The sequence below is a fragment of the Lucilia sericata genome, unplaced genomic scaffold, assembly GCF_015586225.1.
Source record: "Lucilia sericata isolate MDLA Ls3-8-SP2 unplaced genomic scaffold, ASM1558622v1 Contig000144F_arrow, whole genome shotgun sequence".
In the NCBI taxonomy this organism is placed as follows: Eukaryota; Metazoa; Arthropoda; class Insecta; order Diptera; family Calliphoridae; genus Lucilia; species Lucilia sericata.
In genome coordinates, this window is record NW_023994176.1 from 569,638 (window position 1) to 592,500 (window position 22,863).

The 22,863-nt window shown below is 30.9% G+C and overlaps 3 protein-coding genes across 3 annotated transcripts in view; 1 reads left to right on the forward strand and 2 right to left on the reverse strand.

Moving 5' to 3' along the window:
- Window positions 1-20,019, forward strand: part of LOC119601135 (dystrophin, isoforms A/C/F/G/H-like) — a 67,141-nt gene extending 47,122 nt beyond the window's left edge. Inside the window, exons 4-13 of the mRNA XM_037951895.1 lie at window positions 1,102-4,758; window positions 5,027-6,150; window positions 6,295-6,382; window positions 9,988-11,061; window positions 11,635-11,879; window positions 11,943-12,110; window positions 12,174-12,360; window positions 17,448-17,543; window positions 17,637-17,733; window positions 20,000-20,019. Of these exons, the coding sequence (XP_037807823.1) occupies window positions 1,102-4,758; window positions 5,027-6,150; window positions 6,295-6,382; window positions 9,988-11,061; window positions 11,635-11,879; window positions 11,943-12,110; window positions 12,174-12,360; window positions 17,448-17,543; window positions 17,637-17,733; window positions 20,000-20,019 (6,756 nt within the window). The remainder of the gene's footprint in view (window positions 1-1,101; window positions 4,759-5,026; window positions 6,151-6,294; window positions 6,383-9,987; window positions 11,062-11,634; window positions 11,880-11,942; window positions 12,111-12,173; window positions 12,361-17,447; window positions 17,544-17,636; window positions 17,734-19,999) is intronic.
- A 228-nt stretch (window positions 20,020-20,247) lies between these two features.
- LOC119601137 (lectin subunit alpha-like) lies at window positions 20,248-21,256 on the reverse strand. Its single transcript, XM_037951897.1, has 2 exons — window positions 20,864-21,256; window positions 20,248-20,773 (listed from the first exon to the last, which is right to left on the reverse strand). Exons 1-2 carry the CDS (start codon window positions 20,990-20,992, stop codon window positions 20,387-20,389), a joined length of 516 nt encoding a protein of 171 aa, XP_037807825.1. The 5' UTR covers window positions 20,993-21,256; the 3' UTR covers window positions 20,248-20,386.
- Window positions 21,257-22,460: 1,204 nt separating this feature from the next.
- LOC119601146 (lectin subunit alpha-like) overlaps window positions 22,461-22,863 on the reverse strand; it is a 1,050-nt gene continuing 647 nt past the window's right edge. The window contains exon 2 of the mRNA XM_037951910.1: window positions 22,461-22,863. This exon is cut by the window's right edge and continues 399 nt beyond it. Within this exon, the coding sequence (XP_037807838.1) occupies window positions 22,564-22,863 (300 nt within the window). The 3' untranslated portion in view covers window positions 22,461-22,563.

A 22,863-nucleotide genomic window follows, 5' to 3' on the forward strand; every position in this document is an offset into this window, starting at 1 on the left:
CTTTAGGAAATTTTCGAAAAATTTACTTTCTTTAGGAAATTTTCGAAAAATTTACTTTCTTTAGGAAATTTTCGAAAAATTTACTTTCTTTAGAAAATTTTCGAAAAATTTACTTTCTTTAGAAAATTTTCGAAAAATTTACTTTCTTTAGAAAATTTTCGAAAAATTTACTTTCTTTAGGGAATTTTCGAAAAATTTCCTTTCTTGAGGGAATTTTCGAAAAATTTCCTTTCTTGAGGGAATTTTCGAAAAATTTCCTTTCTTGAGGGAATTTTCGAAAAATTTCCTTTCTTGAGGGAATTTTCGAAAAATTTCCTTTCTTGAGGGAATTTTCGAAAAATTTCCTTTCTTGAGGGAATTTTCGAAAAATTTCCTTTCTTGAGGGAATTTTCGAAAAATTTCCTTTCTTGAGGGAATTTTCGAAAAATTTCCTTTCTTGAGGGAATTTTCGAAAAATTTCCTTTCTTGAGGAAATTTTCCAAAAATTTCCTTTCTTGAGGAAATTTTCCAAAAATTTCCTTTCTTGAGGAAATTTTCCGAAATTTTCCTCTTTTTAGGAAATTTTCCGAAAATTTCCTCTCTTTAGGAAATTTTCCGAAAATTTCCTCTCTTTAGGAAATTTTCCAAAAATTTCCTTTCTTTAGGAAAATTTCCAAAAATTTCCTTTCTTTAGTAAATTTTCCAAAAATTTTCTTAAGGAAATTTTCCAAAAATTTTCTTTCTTAAGGAAATTTTCCAAAAATTTTCTTTCTTAAAGAAATTTTCCAAAAATTTTCTTTCTTAAGGAAATTTTCCAAAAATTTTCTTTCTTAAGGAAATTTTCGAAAAATTTGCTTTCTTTAGGAAATTTTGCTTTTACTTCGGCAATGGTGTAATATGAAAAACTAATTTTCTCTTAAAGGAACTAACAACTAGACTGACATGTTTAGTGAAATGTGTTACAAAAAAGAAACGTAATAAAAACAACATTTGTACTATTTATGACTGTGAACTTTTTCAAAATTGTTGTTTTTTTCTTTCTTGCCTTAATAAGACCAAAACATAAAAGCAAAACTTATTTAACTTGTTGTTGTTTTTTTTTTTTTTTCATTTTCTTTGCAGAAACCTGAAAAAGGCCGCATGCGTGTGCATCATATCAACAATTTGAATAAAGTTTTGCAAGTGATACAGGAACATGGTGTTAAACTTGTCAACATATCCAGTGATGATGTAGTGGAGGGTAATCCCAAACTAATATTGGGTTTAATCTGGCTTATAGCCTTAGAGTTTAATGGACAAAATCTAGTCAAATCACATTCCAGTAATGGCGTTGAAAAGTCATTACTTAATTGGGCTAGACAGTTTTGTGAACCGAGAGGCTTGAAGCTTAATGATTTCTCCAATAGTTGGTCGGATGGTCGTGCTTTTCTTATGATATTGGATGCTCATTTACAGGAAGTGGATCTTACGGCAGCCTTAACTAAACATCCGTTGGCGAGATTGAGAACCGCCTTTGATTTGGCTTATAGTTATTTCAAAATTGAAAAGCTATTAGATCCTGAAGATGTGCACACCCACAAGCCGGATAACAAGTCTATACAAATGTATGTTATGTGTCTGTATCATGCCATGGAGACGAGAAAATCGTTGGAGGACTCCGAAGAGTTGCAGGAGGAAGATGATATGCAGGAAGTATTATTGTATAATGAAAAGGCGCAGGAAGCTTATAGAGAAACTGTGAATATAACCGATTTAGATGAAATACCCTTGGATAGCAATGAGGAGCAACATTCCGATATAAGTTCGACGGCGAATAGTAATACCGATTCGGGTATTAAGACCAAATATCACAGTGATACCATTAAGAGTATTATGGATATAGAAATGGATCAACCTAAAACCTTGGCCTCTTATCTAATGAAAGATGACAAGTCTAGGCCTCATAGTTTGGCCACCAATGTTTCAATAGAAATCACCACCTATCAGGCGGCTTTAGAAGCTGTTTTAACTTTACTGCTAGAAGATGAGCAGATTTTATCTGAGGAGTTAAGTGAACCCACCGATTTCCTAACAGCCAAAGCCCAGTTTCATGATAATGAACAATTCATGTTAAAACTTACCGAACATCAGCAGTATGTGGGCGAGGCTTTGGAAGAAGGCTCTAATCTGATCAACGAATCTCAGAAATCGGCTGGCCTATCGCCAGATGATCAAAATGAGATAAGACAGCAAATGGTTTTGTTGAATGAAAGATGGGAGACCTTGCGTTTGAGAGCCTTAGATGTCCAGGCTAAGATACTTATGCGTTTGGCCGAGTTTCAAACGCAGCAAATAGAAAAACTTAAGAATTTTCTTACCAACATAGAGGATCGTATATCCCTAATGTCTGCCCTGGGTCCCTCACTCAAAGAGGCCGAGTATCAGATCCAAGAAGCTCATTTGCTTAAAGAAGATCTTAAACATCAACAGGAATTGGTGGATAGTTTGAGTAATATGGTGGTTATTGTTAATGATGAATCGGGTAATTTTAATGATTTGGAAGATAAACTTTCGGCTTTAGGAGAACGATGGTCTCATGTGGTGAAATGGTGTGATTTAAGACAAGAAAAACTGCAGCAATATAAGTGTCTTACCAGATGGTTGGATACCAGAGAACAGGATCTTAAGCATATGGAAAGTAAAGATGTTACAGATTTGGGCAGTATTACCAAGAGAATGAATGATTTGAACTATTGTGCCAAGGATCTTTTAGAGTTGGAGCGTTACTTAATAGATTTAAGACAAATGGTGGCGGCCACATTGCAGGAGGGAGATGTTAAAGGAGAACAAGTTCTAATGCAGTTGGAGAACTTTGAAGATCGTCTAGATGCTTTGAAACAAATAGTAGAGGTACAAACCGAAAGAATAGAACAAAAAGGTTTTAAATTCGGACGCGATCGTGCCTCTTATGATGATTCACGTGTAGTGAAACCCGATAACTGGATAGATTTCCAATTTATAATTAAATTTGGTGAAGAGGAAGAAGAGGAACTGGAAGAGGAAGGTGAGAGTGATCATGCCAATCACATTAAAGAACAATCGCCTTTGGCTTGCAAAAAACGCAAGATAAGAAACTCGGACAATTTCTATTTGTTAGAGGGTAAGATCTTAGAAGCTTTTGGCTTTATCGATGACTGTGAAGAGCGTCTTTCGCAAATACAAAGACAAAGTTTGCGCAACCAATCGGAATTCCTTAACAAATTGGAAAAAGAAGTCAACTCGCGCATAGACAATACTCGGGAATTGAAAGATCTATATGAAATCTGTGAAAAAGAAGATGTTAGTCGCAATCTAATAATGGAAGCTTCTCAGATAAAAAATATAGAACAGCGTTATCAACAGTTGAGAATTACTTTGGAAAAGCAAGCCAAAGATTGTGTAAAATTATTGGAGAAGGAAAAATTCTATAATAGTTTAACGGGATTCAAATTGGTTTTAGCCGATTCCCGTGACTGGTATAAACAACATTCCAATACGGCTTCTAAAGCCGATCTTGAGCAAAGACTAAGTGATATGGAGTCTTTGAGCATGGAGATACAACAGGCCAAAGAGAAAACTAACTCTCTTACTGAAGATCTGCTAGAATGGAAGCAGGATTTTAATATATTCTATGAATCCTGGAATGATATGAAAAAGGCCATTATTACTCTCATACAAGAGAAAGGCGGTCTAGATGAGGTTCAGGAAAAGTTACAAAACTTACAAGAATTTGTTAGCAAAGTGCAGGAAACCCAAATGGTGGTGGACTCTTTGGAACCCATGCAAAAGCGTCTCAAACAATTAAATAAAATTAATGATGATTTAGACAACCTCAGAGAGGACTATAATTTCATCAAACAAAGAAGACCCGACTCCTTGAGTTCGGAATTCCAAGAGAAATGGCTGAAAGCTCAAGAACAAATCAATGAAAGAATTATTAAACAAACTACTGCCATTGAAAATCTAAATCATTTCACTGCCGAGTATAATGCCATTATGGCGGTGTTAAGAAAACTGGAGGCAAATCTCAAAGATGAGGAGAACTTCAATGAAGATTGCAAAACCAGCAACAGCAACACGGAAGCACAAAATTCCATGGAATTGCGCAAAGTGGAGATAGATGTTATCAGTGCCCGCAATTTCAGTGAAATCATAATCAAAGATGCTCAACCTCAACATCGGGAACATTTGATGAAGCAAATTAAAGAACTCAATGAGTTCTTTGTACAAATCCAGGCGCTCTACAAGGAGAATTTGCAAAAGAAAGTGCAAGTTCAGGCCCAAACTGAGGAAATATTCGAAAGACTTTCACAAACCGAAAAATGGTTGGACAACTTACACACAAATACCCCCAAAACCTCTATAGGACAAATACAAAACTCCAATGAGTTATTCCATCTGAAAACAAAATTTCAGGCTCTGAAGGAGACTTGCGAAAAGGAATCGGTGAATTTTAGGGAACTCAATGAATTGGGTGGAGAGTGTTTGTTGCAAATTGACGAATTAAAAACGAGAGGAGTGGAAAACGTGGACGAGAAATACAATATGTTGGCGAAAAAGTTTACCCGTTTAAATGCCCGCTGGACGGAGGTAACGGCTTTGGTGTATAAGAAATGTGCTCTGCTCGAGCATATCTCTACACAACTTGGTGAATTTAAGAAATTCATGGTTTCTGAATCGGGTTATTTGGATCGTTTGGAGAATAAGATGCGCTCAACGCCAGAAAATGCCGATGCTGAGGAAATCATTGAGGAATTAGACGTGAGTAGAAAACGTTTTTACATAAAATTTTGGTTTTTAGGGATTTGAATTTAGCTCTGGCTTCAGAGAGGATTGTGCTCTGTCTCTCAGATCAGACATCTCTCTGTGGATCCGAGAAGACTCATCTTTGTCTCTCAGAGAATTATAGAATTTATATCTGTCTCTGGGAGAAGAAATTTCTCTCTGTCTATCGGAGAGGATTTCTCCTTATCCGTAGAGGAACATTTTAAATCTGATATTGAATTTCTTTTTCTCTCTCTCTCTCCAGGATTTAGAGAACGTCCTACGCGGACATTCTGACGATTGGTTGGAAAAAATTCAAGAAATTGGTCACGAACTAATTACCCATGAATTTATGGCCGACTCTATACGCCAAGAGATCAACACCATAGTCGAACGTTGGACCCAACTACAACAGAAGGCCAAACAACGAGCCGAAATACTCGAACAAGAGGTAAACGAAGCCAAACAATCCGAAAAATGTGTCGAACAATTTGAATCGTGGCTAACACGGGTCGATGAAATCCTCAGCGAACATTTGGAAAATGATGTGACCATAGAAGATTTACCCGATGATTTCCAACAACTGGCTATGGAATTTAAGGAGAATGAAAAGTGTTTCCAGGAAATCGATGACCTAATAGCAGAGCATCAACGTAATGGTAAGGTGGAGGCTGCCAATCGTTTACAGGATCAATTAAATTTGCTGGAATTGCGCTACAAATCTTGCCAATTGAAATTGAATAAATGCACAGCTCCGCAACCGGCCTATGAGTCACGTTTGAATAGAGCAGTGGCCGAGTTGAGAAATGTAGAGAGATCTACTTTGGTTTTAGATGTGGCCACAGCTGGTCCTTCCACCGTGCAAGTGCAATATCAAAAATGTTTGCAAATCTATAGAACCTTATCGGAAATTAAGCCGGAAATAGAAAGCACTATTAAGACCGGCCGCAAAGTGTGTGAGGATAAATTCACCAAGTCCCCTAAACAGTTAAGTCAAAGAATAGATGCTCTCAAACACCTCTACAATGCGTTGGGAGAAAATGTTACCCAATCGAAGATCTTTTTGGAGGGACTCATCAAACTAGCTCAACAATTAGATGAATGCTTTGAAATAGCCGAAGAGTTAACCCGTAAATTTGAGGGTCATCAAGAAATCCACAATCGTAATTCTATCTTCTTAGAATTTGAAAGTATTCTACAAAAATGTGAAGATATCTATGAGGAATATGCCAAATCTTGTGATCAAGTGTGCATGGAAGATACACGACAAAAGATTGATGATCTCAAGGTAACCTACTTGAAACTAACCAGTGCTGATGTGATAAAACGTTTAACGGAAATGAAAACGACCTTGCAAAATCTAGACAATATATCATTGGATACCTTAAGGTTAGTTTTGTAACTCAATTCTTATTAGCAACATTCACTTTCTTGCCGGTCTAGTAATTGCATGGTTTAATCAAGCAAGAAGGTGTTTGTTTCAGCTTAACTTTCAATAAAAATTAAATAAAATTTTTATTTCTAAAATTACAGGGCCATGGAGCATGATTTAAAACAGATTAATGTACCCTCAAATCCGGAAATTGAAAAATTGCAACAACAGGTTATAGCCATAGTAGTGGTGAGTTTGTTAAAGTATTTTATTACAATACTTATTTTTTATAATTTATATATTTACTACATCTTTGTTGTTATATTGTTGTAATAGTTGTATGTTTCATTTATTTATTGTTTTTATTTTTTATTTATTTGTCTTTAATTGCCCGGCTTGTTTGATTGTTACTTCTATTTCATTAGTTTTCTTTAATGTAGTATTTTCTATATTTATCTTTTTCTTGGTCTATCAATATTAATTTGTATCTATTTGTTTATTTATTTTATTGCACATGAATAATTACTTTGCATCTTACAATTTAACATTTGCTTTTATTTCTTTACATAATAAATTAAATTTGTAAATTTTTTATTTGCTTGGAGATTTTATATGATTTTTAAAGTTTGATTCTTGTAAAATTAATTTTCTTTAGAAAAGTTTGATTTATTTTAAAAACTTAAGTTTAGTTCTAGTTCAGTTCTAGTTCAGTTCTAGTTCAGTTCTAGTTCAGTTCTAGTTCAGTTCTAGTTCAGTTCTAGTTCAGTTCTAGTTCAGTTCTAGTTCAGTTCTAGTTCAGTTCTAGTTCAGTTCTAGTTCAGTTCTAGTTCAGTTCTATTTCAGTTCTAGTTCAGTTCTAGTTCAGTTCTAGTTCAGTTCTAGTTCAGTTCTAGTTCAGTTCTAGTTCAGTACTCGTTGAGTTCTAGTTCAGTTCTAGTTCAGTTCTAGTTCAGTTCTATTTCAGTTCTAGTTCAGTTCTAGTTCAGTTCTAGTTCAGTACTCGTTGAGTTCTAGTTCAGTTCTAGTTCAGTACTCGTTCAGTTCTAGTTCAGTTCTAGTTCAGTTCTAGTTCAGTTCTAGTTCAGTTCTAGTTCAGTTCTAGTTCAGTTCTAGTTCAGTTCTAGTTCAGTTCTAGTTCAGTTCTAGTTCAGTTCTAGTTCAGTTCTAGTTCAGTTCTAGTTCAGTTCTAGTTCAGTTCTAGTTCAGTTCTAGTTCAGTTCTAGTTCAGTTCTAGTTCAGTTCTAGTTCAGTTCTAGTTCAGTTCTAGTTCAGTTCTAGTTCAGTTCTAGTTCAGTTCTAGTTAAGTTCTAGTTCAGTTCTTTCAGTTCTAGTTCAGTTCTAGTTCAGTTCTAGTTCAGTTCTAGTTCAGTTCTAGTTCAGTTCTAGTTCAGTTCTAGTTCAGTTCTAGTTCAGTTCTAGTTCAGTTCTAGTTCTGTTTTATTTCTGTGCTAGTTCAGTTATGATTCAGTTCTAGTTCAGTTCTAGTTCAGTTCTAGTTAAGTTCTAGTTCAGTTCTAGTTCAGTTCTAGTTCAGTTCTAGTTCAGTTCTAGTTCAGTTCTAGTTCAGTTCTAGTTCTAGTTCAGTTCTAGTTCAGTTCTAGTTCAGTTCTAGTTCAGTTCTAGTTCAGTTCTAGTTCAGTTCTAGTTCAGTTCTAGTTCAGTTCTAGTTCAGTTCTAGTTCAGTTCTAGTTCAGTGCTAGTTCAGTTCTAGTTCAGTTCTAGTTCAGTTCTAGTTCAGTTCTAGTTCAGTTCTAGTTCAGTTCTAGTTCGGTTCTAGTTCAGTTCTAGTTCAGTTCTAGTTCAGTTCTAGTTCAGTTCTAGTTCAGTTCTAGTTCTGTTCTAGTTCTGTTTTATTTCTGTACTAGTTCAGTTATAATTCAGTTCTAGTTCAGTTCTACTTCAGCTCTAGTTCAGTTCTAGTTCAGTTCTAGTTCAGTTCTAGTTCAGTTCTAGTTCAGTTCTAGTTCAGTTCTAGTTCAGTTCTAGTTCAGTTCTAGTTCAGTTCTAGTTCAGTTCTAGTTCAGTTCTAGTTCAGTTCTAGTTCAGTTCTAATTCAGTTCTAGTTCAGTTCTAGTTCAGTTCTAGTTCAGTTCTAGTTCAGTTCTAGTTCAGTTCTAGTTCAGTTCTAGTTCAGTTCTAGTTCAGTTCTAGTTCAGTTCTAGTTCAGTTCTAGTTCAGTTCTAGTTCAGTTCTAGTTCAGTTCTAGTTCAGTTCTAGTTCAGTTCTAGTTCAGTTCTAGTTCAGTTCTAGTTCAGTTCTAGTTCAATTCTAGTTCAGTTCTAGTTCAGTTCTAGTTCAGTTCTAGTTCAGTTCTAGTTCAGTTCTAGTTCAGTTCTAGTTCAGTTCTAGTTCAGTTCTAGTTCAGTTCTAGTTCAGTTCTAGTTCAGTTCTAGTTCAGTTCTAGTTCTAGTTCAGTTCTAGTTCAGTTCTAGTTCAGTTATAATTCAGTTCTAGTTCAGTTCTAGTTCAGTTCTAGTTCAGTTCTAGTTCAGTTCTAGTTCAGTTCTAGTTCAGTTCTAGTTCAGTTCTAGTTCAGTACTAGTTCAGTACTAGTTCAGTACTAGTTCAGTTCTAGTTCAGTTCTAGTTCAGTTCTAGTTCAGTTCTAGTTCAGTTCTAGTTCAGTTCTAGTTCAGTGCTAGTTCAGTTCTAGTTCAGTTCTAGTTCAGTTCTAGTTCAGTTCTAGTTCAGTTCTAGTACAGTTCTAGTTCAGTTCTAGTGCAGTTCTAGTTCAGTTCTAGTTCAGTTCTAGTTCAGTTCTAGTTCAGTTCTAGTTCAGTTCTAGTTCAGTTCTAGTTCGGTTCTAGTTCGGTTCTAGTTCAGTTCTAGTTCAGTTCTAGTTCAGTTCTAGTTCAGTTCTAGTTCAGTTCTAGTTCAGTTCTAGTTTATTTCTAGTTCAGTTCTGGTTCAGTTCCAGTTCAATTCTAATTCAGTTCCAGTTCAGTTCTACTTTAGATCTACTTTAGTTTTACTTAAGTTCTAGTTTAGTTCCAGTTTAGAGCAAATATTCAGCAAATATAAAACATGTTGCTCCATTTTAATCCTTAAATTTTATCTCTAATATGATGTATAATAATTTGTTTCTAACCAAAAAATCTCTAACATAAAATAACAAAATGTTCGCCTGTATACTAACCTCGTTACTCATAATCTTAGCAAATAATATTCACCTCATTAAACTTAACAAACCTTAACAATATTCATTCATTCTTTAAAAAAACAAAAAATAATTTCTTAGAATTTAAAAACCAAGAAAATAAACCAAATAATAAACTCACCGTATTCACCATCCATATCCATTACCATATACCAAAAAACACCACCACTACCACCAACAAGTCAAGAAAAAGGTTGAAGTCATTATCCATAAACAAAAATCTGTTCCGTTTTAAAAACCAAAAAACTGGAAAACATTTAAATAAAGTAGAATGGTTAAAGGTTCAACATAAACCACCACCAAATTAGCATAAAAAAATGTAAAAAAAATAAATAAAACATTTGTTTTTTGTCCCCTTTTACCACCAACTGGAAACTCACCTAACTCACCAACTTTATTTAATTTATTTAAAAAATGCTTATGGGTTTCTTAATAAATTTAATTATATTTTTCAAAATTTTGTAGTTAATTTTTGGCTTTTTCTCAAAATTAGTTTTGTATTTTTTTCATTATTGGGCTTTACTAAATTCTTTGCTGCTTTTATTATTCAAAATTTTGGAGACTTTATATAATGAAATTTGTAGAATTTTAACAAAATTTTTTAAAAAAAGAAAGATGGCTACAAGAGAAATTGTTGTTTTTATTTATTTTTAACTTTGACAAAACACCCAACACCACACAACAACAACTTTCATTAGGAATGTTTGAAAACTCGTTTTGAAACTAAAACCAGTTTGGAGAATTTACTAGTGGTGCCTACAAGACCCAATTCAAAACCTGATGACGAAGATACCGAAATAGTGATAGTAAGTGATACGGTAAGACAAAGAAGAGCACGTACGCCCTCTTCTAATTCCAATTCTCCCACCAAGGAGGTGAATGATTCAGCGAATAGTTCTACTAATGCGACTCCACTAAAACCACAGGTGGGTTCAGAAGATTTTGTGAGTGGTAAATCTTCCCAACAAGTGTTGCCGGATTTGTTGCCACCACAAACCTTCCGTTTAGCTGAAACCAGTGCTCTCTTCTCACAGATTTCGAAAAATCCCCACCAAATGGAAACGGATGTGCCACCGCCCAAACCCAGCAAACGTAAGAGTGCTGATACACCTGCACAAATGGTAGAGATTAAGGTGAAGAATATCAACAGTGATAAAATGTCGGTGCATATGTCGGGAGATATGGAGCAGCAGCAAGGTGAAATTGTCGATACCGTTAACATATTAGAATCAGTAGAACCTTTTGTACCCGAATATGTGGAAACAGTCCAAATTGTGGACTTATCAGAAGATTCAGATTCTTCCCTGAGAGTGGACGCCGAGGGAAAAGAAGTTAAAAGAAGCAAAAGTAAACGCTCGCTTTGCGACTCCCCTAGACCAGTGCTAGAAGAAAATGATTTAGAAGTGGAACTAAGACCCACTTTTCAACAAACCAGTACCCCCATTTTAAGGGTCGAAAAGCAAAGAATATCATTTGAAGAGAAACGCAAACGGGTGGAAAAAGAACGTGATATCTTACGAGACTCTGAGGAAGAAGGAGATGCCAACACAACGGGCAATTTTAAACAACCCAAAGCCAAAAGATGGCGTCAACTGCAAATGGCCATGGAAGAGTTGGATAATAGCATGGCCGAACATGAAGTTCGTGATAGTTTCTATAGTCCTGATAAGGATTTGAGTTTTGAAGTAGAACCTTTGGTCTTTTCCGATGATGAAGATATACCCAGATTTTCTATGGAAATGACTCAACCTTTTGACTCGGATAGTGATACGGTATGAATTGCATTTAATAAAACAACTAAAGAGAGCTAAATTTTCTAAAGAAAAGAAACGTTTTTAAAAGAAACTTTACTCTCAATCTTTTCTAAAGAAACTTTGCTCTTTGAAGACCAAACTTTTCTAAAGAAACTTTGATCTCTAAAGAGCAAACATTTCTGAAGAAACTTTGATCTCTAAAGAGCAAACTTTTCTAAAGAAACTTTGATCTCTAAAGAGCAAACTTTTCTAAAGAAACTTTGTTCTTTAAAGAGTAAACTTTTCTAAAGAAACTTTGCTCTTTAAAAATAAAACTTTTCTAAGGAAACTTTGCTCTTTAAAGATCAAACTTTTCTAAAGAAATTTTGACCTCTTTAAAGAGCAAAATTTGCTCTAGTTTTGTAAATATACTTGCCTCTTTAAAAAGTAAAGTTTTCTTAAGAATTTTGACTCTATAATAGAGGACTGATACGGTACAAATTCTACTCATTTGAAGCAAAAGAGAACAAACTATTATATGATTAGTTATTAAAATAACGATCTATTTTAACAAACTTTTTCTATTAAACCTTTCTTGAATTTCTTCGTTAGAGTCGCATTGAAACCCCCACCGCCAAAAAACCCAATGCGTTTTCTAGTAAAATCTTGCCTCAATCACCCTCTTTGGATGATTCCAATATTACATTGAAAAGTCCCTATGCCGATATAGCCAAACCTTTTTCCAATACTGGCAGTTTAGAACAACGTGTATTGGAGTTTGAAAAGAGTGCTAAATATATGATGGGCAAGTTGGAGAAAACTAAAGAGAAAATTGAAAAATGCTCAGAAGGAGAAAGGTATTACAAACGATATATTATTATCTTAAACTAGTTTTTAACAAACAAAAAATTCCTTTACAGAGCCATTGAGGACTTAAAAATGCTTATAGCACCCGATGCTGCCACCTTAATTTCCCAAGGTGATTCCTTGGTCTTAGAGACTCATGGCAAACAGGGCTCTTTATCACGTGTGGTCATGAAAAGTCAAATTATTTTGAGAGAAAAATTCCGTGAAGTACAACAGGCCAAGTTAGTGTTGTATAGAATATATTTATTCCTTTCACTTTATTTAAATGATTGATTTCGTTTTAGATCTAAAGTTCATCCTGCAAATAGAGATGCTCCTAATTCACATGCCTCTTTGGATAAGGTCAGCATGAAAGGTATTAATTTGGAAGAGCTGATCGTTAAAGGTTTAAAGCGCATCAAAGATTTAATAGAACGTCCTGTTGATCGCAAATCAGTGGAAGATTTGGAGAAGCGTTTATCGGAAATTAGTGTAAGTAAACTTTTGCAAGGTTCTAGTTATCTAAGGAATACTTATCTACTGGAACTTTCTCTAAAAAGAGAAAACATGTCTAATAAAAACTTTGCTCTATAAAAAGCTAGACTTTGTAAAGAAACTTGTCTCACAACAACAACTTTTCTATAAAAAAATTGCTTGTCTCATAGACAACTATTCTATAGAAAAGTTGCTTGTCTCATAGACAACTTTTCTATAGAAAAGTTGCTTGTCTCATAGACAACTTTTCTATAGAAAAGTTGCTTGTCTCATAGACAACTTTTCTATAGAAAAGTTGCTTGTCTCATAGACAACTTTTCTATAGAAAAGTTGCTTGTCTCATAGACAACTTTTCTATAGAAAAGTTGCTTGTCTCATAGACAACTTTTCTATAGAAAAGTTGCTTGTCTCATAGACAACTTTTCTATAGAAAAGTTGTTCTCATAGACAACTTTTCTAAAGAAAAGTTGTTAGTCTCATAGACAACTTTTCTAAAGAAAAGTTGTTAGTCTCATAGACAACTTTTCTAAAGAAAAGTTGTTAGTCTCATAGACAACTTTTCTAAAGAAAAGTTGTTAGTCTCATAGACAACTTTTCTAAAGAAAAGTTGTTAGTCTCATAGACAACTTTTCTAAAGAAAAGTTGTTAGTCTCATAGACAACTTTTCTAAAGAAAAGTTGTTAGTCTCATAGACAACTTTTCTAAAGAAAAGTTGTTAGTCTCATAGACAACTTTTCTAAAGAAAAGTTGTTAGTCTCATAGACAACTTTTCTAAAGAAAAGTTGTTAGTCTCATAGACAACTTTTCTAAAGAAAAGTTGTTAGTCTCATAGACAACTTTTCTAAAGAAAAGTTGTTAGTCTCATAGACAACTTTTCTAAAGAAAAGTTGTTAGTCTCATAGACAACTTTTCTAAAGAAAAGTTGTTAGTCTCATAGACAACTTTTCTAAAGAAAAGTTGTTAGTCTCATAGACAACTTTTCTAAAGAAAAGTTGTTAGTCTCATAGACAACTTTTCTAAAGAAAAGTTGTTAGTCTCATAGACAACTTTTCTAAAGAAAAGTTGTTAGTCTCATAGACAACTTTTCTCTAGAAAAATTGCTTATTTTGCAGACAACTTTTATCTAAAAAAGTTGCTTCTGTTTGTCTGTCAACATATATCACCAAAACTATTTGCTTTATTATTTGTTTTATTCAGCAAAACTAAAGCCTACCTCGAGGCTGTTTTATTTATTTATATGTATGTTCAAAAAATTATTATTCTTAAAAACAATCCACTCAATATTCATTAAAACTGAAATAATATTTTTCTAAATCAAAACATTTGTGTTAATGGGTGAATATAAACCAAAATAGTAATAATTTGTTTTTCCTCCAAATCTGATGTCTATTATTGGCAGCGTAATAAAATTCAATACAAATCTTAAAACATAAATAAATAAAAAATACAATTTTACGATTTTCAATAGTTTCCACGAACACTTGGTGGCGCAGCAGCATTAAAATAATTTACAATAATTTTTAAAATTTTTCAATAATTCTCTATACACATTAACCTTTAAACAAAATTTGGAAAAAAAAACTGCACCCCACATGTGGGTTTAATTAAAATTTTATTTGTATTTTAATTCAATTATATATAAAAAAAAAAAACAATATTAGACCAAAATATATTTTATGTCCCAAATTTTCATTGAAAAATTTTCCTTATATTGATTTTAATTATAGACAATCAATCAATTTTGGCCATATACTTAATGAATCATTATAAAATACAAGAGTTTGATTGATGGTTTGTTGGGGTATAATCGATATCGATATAATCAATAAATAAACAAAATTTTATAGTGTCTGTTGGCGTTTGTGTGGAACGAGGCGAGTGCCAGACATCCCAACCATAGCCACAAAACGTGTGCCATTATATGGCATCAACGTTAATTGGTTTCAGTTTTTTTTTTCTTCTGTTTAATTTTTATTTTGATTCATTTGCTTTAATTTAGTTTGCTTGAAATATTCTAATGTAGAGCTATAAATTGTGTGTTGGAACAAGAGAGTGAAGAAGAGAATAGTTTTGTTAAGAGTTTTTAAAAAGTTGTTTTGAAAAATGTGTGAGAAAAAGTTTTCTTTGTTTTTTTCTTTTTGTTACATTTGAAAATGTTATTTTGTGAAATGAGTGCACATTCTTGCCACTGATCTTTGTGTTAATTATTTGTCTTAATGATGCTCTAGTGAGATATTGTCCTAAAAAATAAATGCTTTGACACATAGTGCACAGTGGACTATGAGAATTATTATTAATGAAAAATACTGCAATGAAAGATAACTTTCTAGAGAAAAATTCGTTTATATAGGGACAGCTAGCTTTTTAAAAAAACAGAAACTTTCTTAAAAAAGTTTACTCTCTGAGAGACAAATTTCTTTGAAAAAGATTGTACTCTTTGAAGACAAATTTCTTTAGAAATGTTTGTTCTCTTTGGAGAAAAAGTTGCTCCCTTTTAGGCAATGTTGCTAAAGTTGTTCTCTTTGGGGCAAAGTTTCTTGAAAATAGCTTGCTATTAGAGAAAATTTGCTCTCTTAAGAGCATAGTTTCTTACGAAAAGTTTACATTATTTACAGTGAAGATTCTTTTTAAAATCTTTTTAGCTTTCTTAAGAGCAAAGTTAAAAAAGTTTGATCTATTAAGACCAAAATTTCTTTAGAAATGTTTGATCTTTAAAGAGCAAAGTTTCTTTAGAAAAGTTTGCTCTTTAAAGAGCAAAGATTCTTTAGAAAAGTTTGCTCTTTAAAGAGCAAAGATTCTTTAGAAAAGTTTGCTCTTTAAAGAGCAAAGATTCTTTAGAAAAGTTTGCTCTTTAAAGAGCAAAGAAAAGATTCTTTAGAAAAGTTTACTCTTTAAAGAGCAAAGATTCTTTAGAAAAGTTTGCTCTTTAAAGAGCAAAGATTCTTTAGAAAAGTTTGCTCTTTAAAGAGCAAAGATTATTTAGAAAAGTTTGCTCTTTTAAGAGTAAAGTTTCTTTAGAAAAGTCTGATCTTTCAAGAGCAAAGTTTCTTTAGAAAAGTTTAATCTTTGAAGACCAAAGTTTCTTTAGAAAAGTTTGATCTTTGCTGACTTTTCTAAAGAATCTTTGCTCTTTAAGATTCTTTAGAAAAGTCAGCTCTTTAAAGAACAAAGTTTCTTTAGAAAACTTTTAAGAGTACTCTTTTAAGAGTAAAGTTTCTTTAGAAAAGTTTGATCTTTAAAGAGCAAAGTTTCTTTAGAAAAGTTTGCTCTTTAAAGAGCAAAGATTCTTTAGAAAAGTTTGCTCTTTAAAGAGCAAAGATTCTTTAGAAAAGTTTGCTCTTTAAAGAGCAAAGATTCTTTAGAAAAGTTTGCTCTTTAAAGAGCAAAGATTCTTTAGAAAAGTTTGCTCTTTAAAGAGCAAAGATTATTTAGAAAAGTTTGCTCTTTTAAGAGTAAAATTTCTTTAGAAAAGTCTGATCTTTAAAGAGCAAAGTTTCTTTAGTAAAGTTTAATCTTTGAAGACCAAAGTTTCTTTAAAAAAGTTTGATCTTTGAAGAGCAAAGTTTCTTTAGAAAAGTTTGATCTTTGAAAAGCAAAGTTTCTTTAGAAAAGTCTGATATTTAAAGAGCAAAGTTTCTTTACAAAAGTTTGCTCTTTTAAGAGTAAAGTTCCTTTAGAAAAGTTTGCTCTTTTAAGAGTAAAGTTCCTTTAGAAAAGTTTGCTCTTTTAAGAGTAAAGTTTCTTTAGAAAAGTTTGCTATTTTAAGAGTAAAGTTTCTTCAGAAAAGTTTGCTCTTTTAAGATTAAAGTTTCTTCAGAAAAGTTTGATCTTTAAAGAGCAAAGTTTCTTTAGAAAAGTTTGATCTTTTAAAAGTAAAGTTTCTTTAGAAAAGTTTGCTCTCTTAAGAGCAGAGTTTGTTCAGCAACTTCAAGGCTTCTATAGAAAACATTGCTCTATTTCGTTAGAACTTTCTTTACAAAAGTTTTCTCTGTTTAAGAGCAAAGTTTCCCTAAGATAATTTTACTCTATTTCCACTGTTTCCCAAAAAAAAAATTGCATTGCTTAACGCCTCCCAATGTGTGACACTCGCACCCTGACTGACAGTCAACTCTCCCCTCTAATGAAAATTCTTTAGCTATAAAAGCATTTGACGTTTTTTTTACGTGGAAAAAAATAAACACAAATTATTCAAAATAAAAGTGTAGTATTTTTTTTCGATAGGTATATTATTTATTTTTAAAAAATACAATTTGGAACTAAAAATAAACTATAAACAATATAAAGCGCCAGACAACAAGACAGCACAATTAACTTGTATAAAAAAAATTAAAAAAATCTGTATAAAACGACAAGAGAAACACTCGAAATCACAACCAAATGAATTTTCAAATATTAAAGAGAAATAATGGCAATTTTTTTCCACTAGACGCCCTCTACTCTAAACACAAAAGAAAATTTTCTTACAAAAAGAAAAAAGCGAAAAAAAATATTGAGAAAATTTTCAAACAAATATTCAGTAAGAAAAAGTGTTTTGTTTAAGTAGCAAGAAAAACGCAATAAAAGTTTTACGCTTAATTGAAACAGAAAAAAAAAAACAACTCGAACGTTTTAACAAAAATCACATAAATTAAATTTATCGCAAGAAAATTTTGAAAAAAAGTGCAGCCTTTGAAATACAATTTTTGTACTCAAATGCAATTTTGTTGGTTGTCACAAAAAACTGCTGTCAGTGAAGATTGCTGTTTTCAAATGTTTGTTTGTTCTTAAATGTTTTATTGAAAAAGAAAACAAAAAATAAAAATATATTAAAAAAAGTTTTATTTTGTTGGAAAATCGAACATCCAATTTACTTGACTGGTGGTTGGTTGTGTATCTGTTACCATTCATCTGTGTTTCTGTACGTGAAAAAACAACTTTTTTTCTTATCATTATTTGCTGCTGCATTTCATCTTTTATAGTTTTGCTATGAGTTTTTAAAAACTTTCATGGTTTTTGCTATTGTTTTTTCGTTTGCTATAATTGTTTAAATTGTATTTTTTTGTTTTCTAAACATTTATATTTACCACTTTTTTCTACTTCAACAGGATCGTCGTGACGATTTGAAATTGATTGTTAATGCCATTGGTAAAAGTGAACAAATGCCGAAAGTTAGTACAATCATGATGAATGATATTGAAACGGTAAGTTTTTCAAAACTTTGGAAAATATGTGATGTTATAATTTTTTACTTTTTTTTTGCCTTCCTCTGCTGTTGATTGTGGGACTACCACTAGACTAAAAACAATTTGCAAACACATGCTGATACGGTGGAATTATCTTTGACAGAATTGAAAACGAATGCAAAAATTAATAACACTAATGGCAGTAGAGGTAAGTTTTTTTAAGATATTTTGTTAAACTAGTCTTAAGTTCTGCCTATAAACCAAACATTCTATAGGAAGGAAACTTGTTCTAACTGAGAAACATTTCAATAGAAAAAATTTGCTTCTAATAGAGGAAAATTTCTTAAGTCAAAATTCTTTAGATAAATTATTTGTTTACAGAGTAAATATTCTTTATAAAAGGTCTTTAAAGAACAATTTTTTTTTTTAAATAATACTATTTACAAAGCCATGTTTCTTTAAAAATATTGCTCTTTATAAAATTTTGGTCTTTAAGGAACAAATATTCTTTAGAAAAGTTTGCTCTTTATATAGCAAAGTCTCTCAGAAAAGCTCCCGTTGTAGATCAAAGTTTCCCTAAAAATGTTTACTCTCTTCGATAAGTTTCTTAAGAAAGTTTTCTCTAGAGAATCGTTTCTTTAAAAAGTTTAACCGTTTATAGAAAAGTTTACTATTTTTAAAGCAAAATTTCTTTTAAAAAATTTGCTCTTTATAGAGCAAAGTTTCATTAAAAAAGCTTTCTCTTTATAGATAAAATTTTCATTACAAAAGCTAGCTCATTATAGACCAAAGTTTCTTTAGAAATTATTGCTCTCTAAGTTTCTTCAGAAAGGTTTACTCTTTATAGAGCAAAGTTTCTTTAGAAAAGTTTGCTCTTTAAAGAGCAAAGTTTCTTTAGAAAAATTTGCTCTTTAAAGAGCAAAGTTTCTTTAGAAAAGTTTGCTCTTTATAAAGCAAAGTCTCTTTAGAAAAATTTGCTCTTTATAGAGCAAAGTTTCTTTAGAAAAGTTTGCTCTTTATAGAGCAAAGTTCCTTTAGAAAAGTTTGATCTTTATGGAGCAAAGTTCCTTTAGAAAAGTTTGCTCCTTAAAGAGCAAAGTTTCTTTAGAAAAGTTTGCTCTTTAAAGAGCAAAGTTTCTTTAGCAAAGTTTGCTCTTTAAAGAGCAAAGTTTCTTTAGAAAAGTTTGTTCTTTATAGAGCAAAGTTTCTTTAAAAAAGTTTGCTCTTTATAGAGCAAAGTTTCTTTAGAAAAGTTTGCTCTTTATAGAGTAAAGTTTCTTTAGAAAAGTTTGCTTTTTATAAAGCAAAGTTTCTTTAGAAAAGTTTCATTAGAAAAGTTTGCTCTTTATAGAGCAAAGTTTCTTTAGAAAAGTTTGCTCTTTATAGAGCATAGTTTCTTTAGAAAAGTTTTGCTCTTTAAAGAGCAAATTGTCTTTAAAAAAGTTTGTTCTTCATAGAGCAAAGTTTCTTTAGAAAAATTTGCTTTTTATAGAGCAAAGTTTCTTTAGAAAAGTTTGCTCTTTATAGAGCATAGTTTCTTTAGAAAAGTTTTGCTCTTTAAAGAGCAAATTGTCTTTAAAAAAGTTTGTTCTTCATAGAGCAAAGTTTCTTTAGAAAAATTTGCTTTTTATAGAGCAAAGTTTCTTAAGAAAAGTTTGCTCTTTAAAGAGAAAAGTTTCTTTAGAAAAGTTTGCTCTTGAAAGAGAATAGTTCCTTTAGAGAAGTTTACTTTTTATTAAAGTTTGTTCTTTATTTCTTTTATGAAGAACATTTTTCTTAGAAATGTTTAAAGAGCAAAGTTTCTTTAGAAGATTTGCTTTTTAAAGAACAAAGTTTTATTTGAAAAGTTTTCTCTTTTCGTAAATCTAAATTTCTGTGAAAAATTCGTTCTTTATGAAGAAAGTTTTTTTTTTAGAATTGTTGATTCTCTTCTTTGGAAATTGTTGCAAAACTTTTCTCTTTATTGAGTCAAGTTTCTTTAGAAAAGTTTTCTTTATTTTCTTAAATACTTTGTTCTTTTTTTTGGAAAATTTTTAAAATTTTCAATAATTTTTTTAATATTTCTTAATTTTAAATTAAAATTTTTTATAAAATTAAACTAATTACATTGTCAAAAGCATATACATTTCCTAAAATATTTTTACATTTTTGCACTTTATAAAACAATATTTAAAAAATGTATCTTTTTAAATGTTTTTAATATCAAATTACTTTAAATGTCAATCATAGACAATATAACAAATTCCGGCAAAAGCAGCGGAAATTTATTGTCAACAAGTGGATATTGTTTACTTGGCATATGAGCATTTTAGAAACCCTACATTTTAGTTGTATGAGAATTTTGTAGATTTTATGTTTTAATTTCATATTTAAGAATTCTTTTCGGCACTTAATTTATTTAAAAATTATTTAGAAATTTTTCATATTAATTACAATTTTAAACTAGCAATTATTACCCCTTTTTTTAATTGTAGTCCCACCTTTACCAAATTAAAATAAAATAACAACATTTTTATTACTCGATTTTACAGTTGTCGACAGATTTTATTAGACAATTAAAATATGTATATGTATTTTTGTATTTCCCCCAATATGTCGTTGTTGTTGGGGAAAACAAACAGTTCAATGCAGCTGGCTGCAAGCTGCATTAATTTTGCTGCCCCTTAGGAAAACATTTCTCTATGTTTGAGGTTGTGCGTATGATTTTCCATAACAAATTGTATTGTGTTTTTTGAAATAAGAATTTTTATTTATTTGTTTCAAAACAAAATATGGATTTCCGTTTGTAAATTTATATATTTCAAAATATTAAATCTAATACTAAACAGTATAGGGGAGAGCGTTCTGATTTCAAACATAAATTATTTATTATAAAAATTAAAATTTATTTGTATTTTATTATTTTCTTGTAATTCACATATGACTCCAAGTGTACGAGTACAAGGATAATCATTCCATTTCATATCATCAGTAGAACCAATATTAATACAATACTCATTGTTATTTTTAAAATCTGGATTATTTGGTGACCAATAGACATAACTGAACGGTTGACCAGTATAAATCCATATATATTTAAGTTTATTAGTATTATCTCTAGTTGCAATACCTCCAACCCAAAGTGAAATGCGTTTATCAAATGACTTTAGGACGAGTGCATTAATGTCATCGGATTTAGTTTTCGTTTCAATTGTCACCAGTTTCATATTCATGCTTGAACATATACCGACCGCTTCAAACCAATTGTACTATAAGTAAAAAGTACAAAAATATATTTTTAAAACAAATCTTTTCTTCAGAGATTTTGGACTTAATAACTTTTTTAGTTTTAAACTAACCTTTTGTTCCCCATCTATATAATATTTATTATTATTGCTCGATGTGTACATTTCACCCGTGGCCAAGATTTCATTTATTTTAGAAATTAATAAAATCCCAACGATTTTATAAATCCACAAATTGCCCATTTTCAAGTAGTTTTCTCTGCAACAGCTTTCCAGTAAGTGTCTTTATTTTATAAAACATAATTCATGAAATAAAGCAAATGCCCTTTTGAACCTTAAAATGCAGATAAGACAATTCGCAGAATTGGTATTTGTAACGTTTAAACTTTATATATAAATAAATATTTTTATTCAATTCCAAATTAATAAGATGTTGCATTCGTCCATGAAGGGAAGGCAAAATTTTCGAATATTTCCTAAAGAAAGTAAATTTTTCGGAAATTTCCTAAAAAAGTAAGTTTTTCGAAAATTTCCTAAAGTAAGTAAATTTTTCGAAAATTAGCTTAAGAAGGGAAATTTTTCCAAAATTAGCTAAAGAAAGGAATTTTTTCCAAAATTAGCTAAAGAAAGGAAATTTTTCCGAAATTAGCTAAAGAAAGGAAAATTTTCGAAAATTAGCTAAAGAAAGAAAATTTTTCGAAAATTAGCTAAAGAAAGGAAATTTTTCGAAAATTAGCTAAAGAATGGAAATTTTTCGAAAATTAGCTAAAGAAAGTAAATTTTTCGAAAATTAGCTAAAGAAAGAAAATTTTTCGAAAATTAGCTAAAGAAAGGAAAATTTTTCGAAAATTAGCTTAAGAAAGGAAATTTTTCGAAAATTATCTAAAGAAAGGAAATTTTTCGAAAATTAGCTAAAGAAAGGAAAATTTTCGAAAATTAGCTAAAGAAAGAAAATTTTTCAAAAATTAGCTAAAGAAAGGAAATTTTTCGAAAATTAGCTAAAGAAAGTAAATTTTTCAAAAATTAGCTAAAGAAAGGAAATTTTTCGAAATTAGCTAAAGAAAGGAAATTTTTCGAAAATTAGCTAAAGAAAGGAAATTTTTCGAAAATTAGCTAAAGAAAGGAAATTTTTCGAAAATTAGCTAAAGAAAGGAAATTTTTCGAAAATTAGCTAAAGAAAGGACATTTTTCGAAAAATAGCTAAAGAAAGTAAATTTTCGAAAATTAGCTAAAGAAAGAAAATTTTTCCAAAATTAGCTAAAAAAAGGAAAATTTTCGAAAATTAGCTAAAGAGAGGAAATTTTTCGAAAATTAGCTATAGAAAGGAAATTTTTCGAAAATTAGCTAAAGAAAGTAAATTTTTCGAAAATTAGCTAAAGAAAAGAAATTTTTTAAAAAATTAGCTAAAGAAAGTAAATTTTTCGAAAATTAGCTAAAGAAAGCTAATTTTTCGAAAATCAGCTAAAGAAAGGAAATTTTTCGAAAATTAACTAAAGAAAGGAAATTTTTCGAAAATTAGCTAAAGAAAGTAAAATTTTCGAAATTTTCCTAAAGAAAGGAAATTTTTCGAAATTTTACTAAAAAAAGTTAATTTTTCATAAAGAACTCAAATTTTTCTAAAATTTCCTAAAGAAAGCTAAATTTCAGAAATTTTTCTTAAAAAGCACTTTGCAAAATCTCATCAAAGTTCGAACTTCAAAAGAGTATCAGGTACCCATTGCTTTCTGTTGACAAACTTTATTTTGATCTATTAAGGGTTAAATTCATTTTATTTAGATCAAAATACAAATTTTCTTTGATTTCAATTGTTGAATTTAATAAAAAAATAGTTGTGAGCTTCTAATCCGTTTCTTTAAATATTTCTCTCTAAGTTGTTGTAAACCACTCCAAAATTCCTGTTGTTCTTGTGGGTTTTTTAATTTCATTTGTAAAATTTGTTTAAGTTTGATTTCGGTTTGTAAACTCTTCTCTAAAAGTTCCTCTTTCTTTACTAGATTTTCCTTTTCTAATTGCTGCAACTGAACCTTAAGATTTTGCAGCTCATATTGTATTTTATATTGTTGATCTTCGGCTTCATTAAGCCAAATATTCTTACGTTCCGCATCCTCATTTAT

What these genes read in the sequence shown, in the direction of transcription:
- LOC119601137 (XM_037951897.1), bottom strand. Translation starts at nt 20,992, where the DNA reads ATGGGCAATTTGTGGATTTATAAAATCGTTGGGATTTTATTAATTTCT. An exon ending in ATATAGATGGGGAACAAAAG is followed by an intron (nt 20,774 to 20,863) that starts GTTAGTTTAAAA and finishes TTTTACTTATAG; the next exon opens with TACAATTGGTTTGAAGCGGT.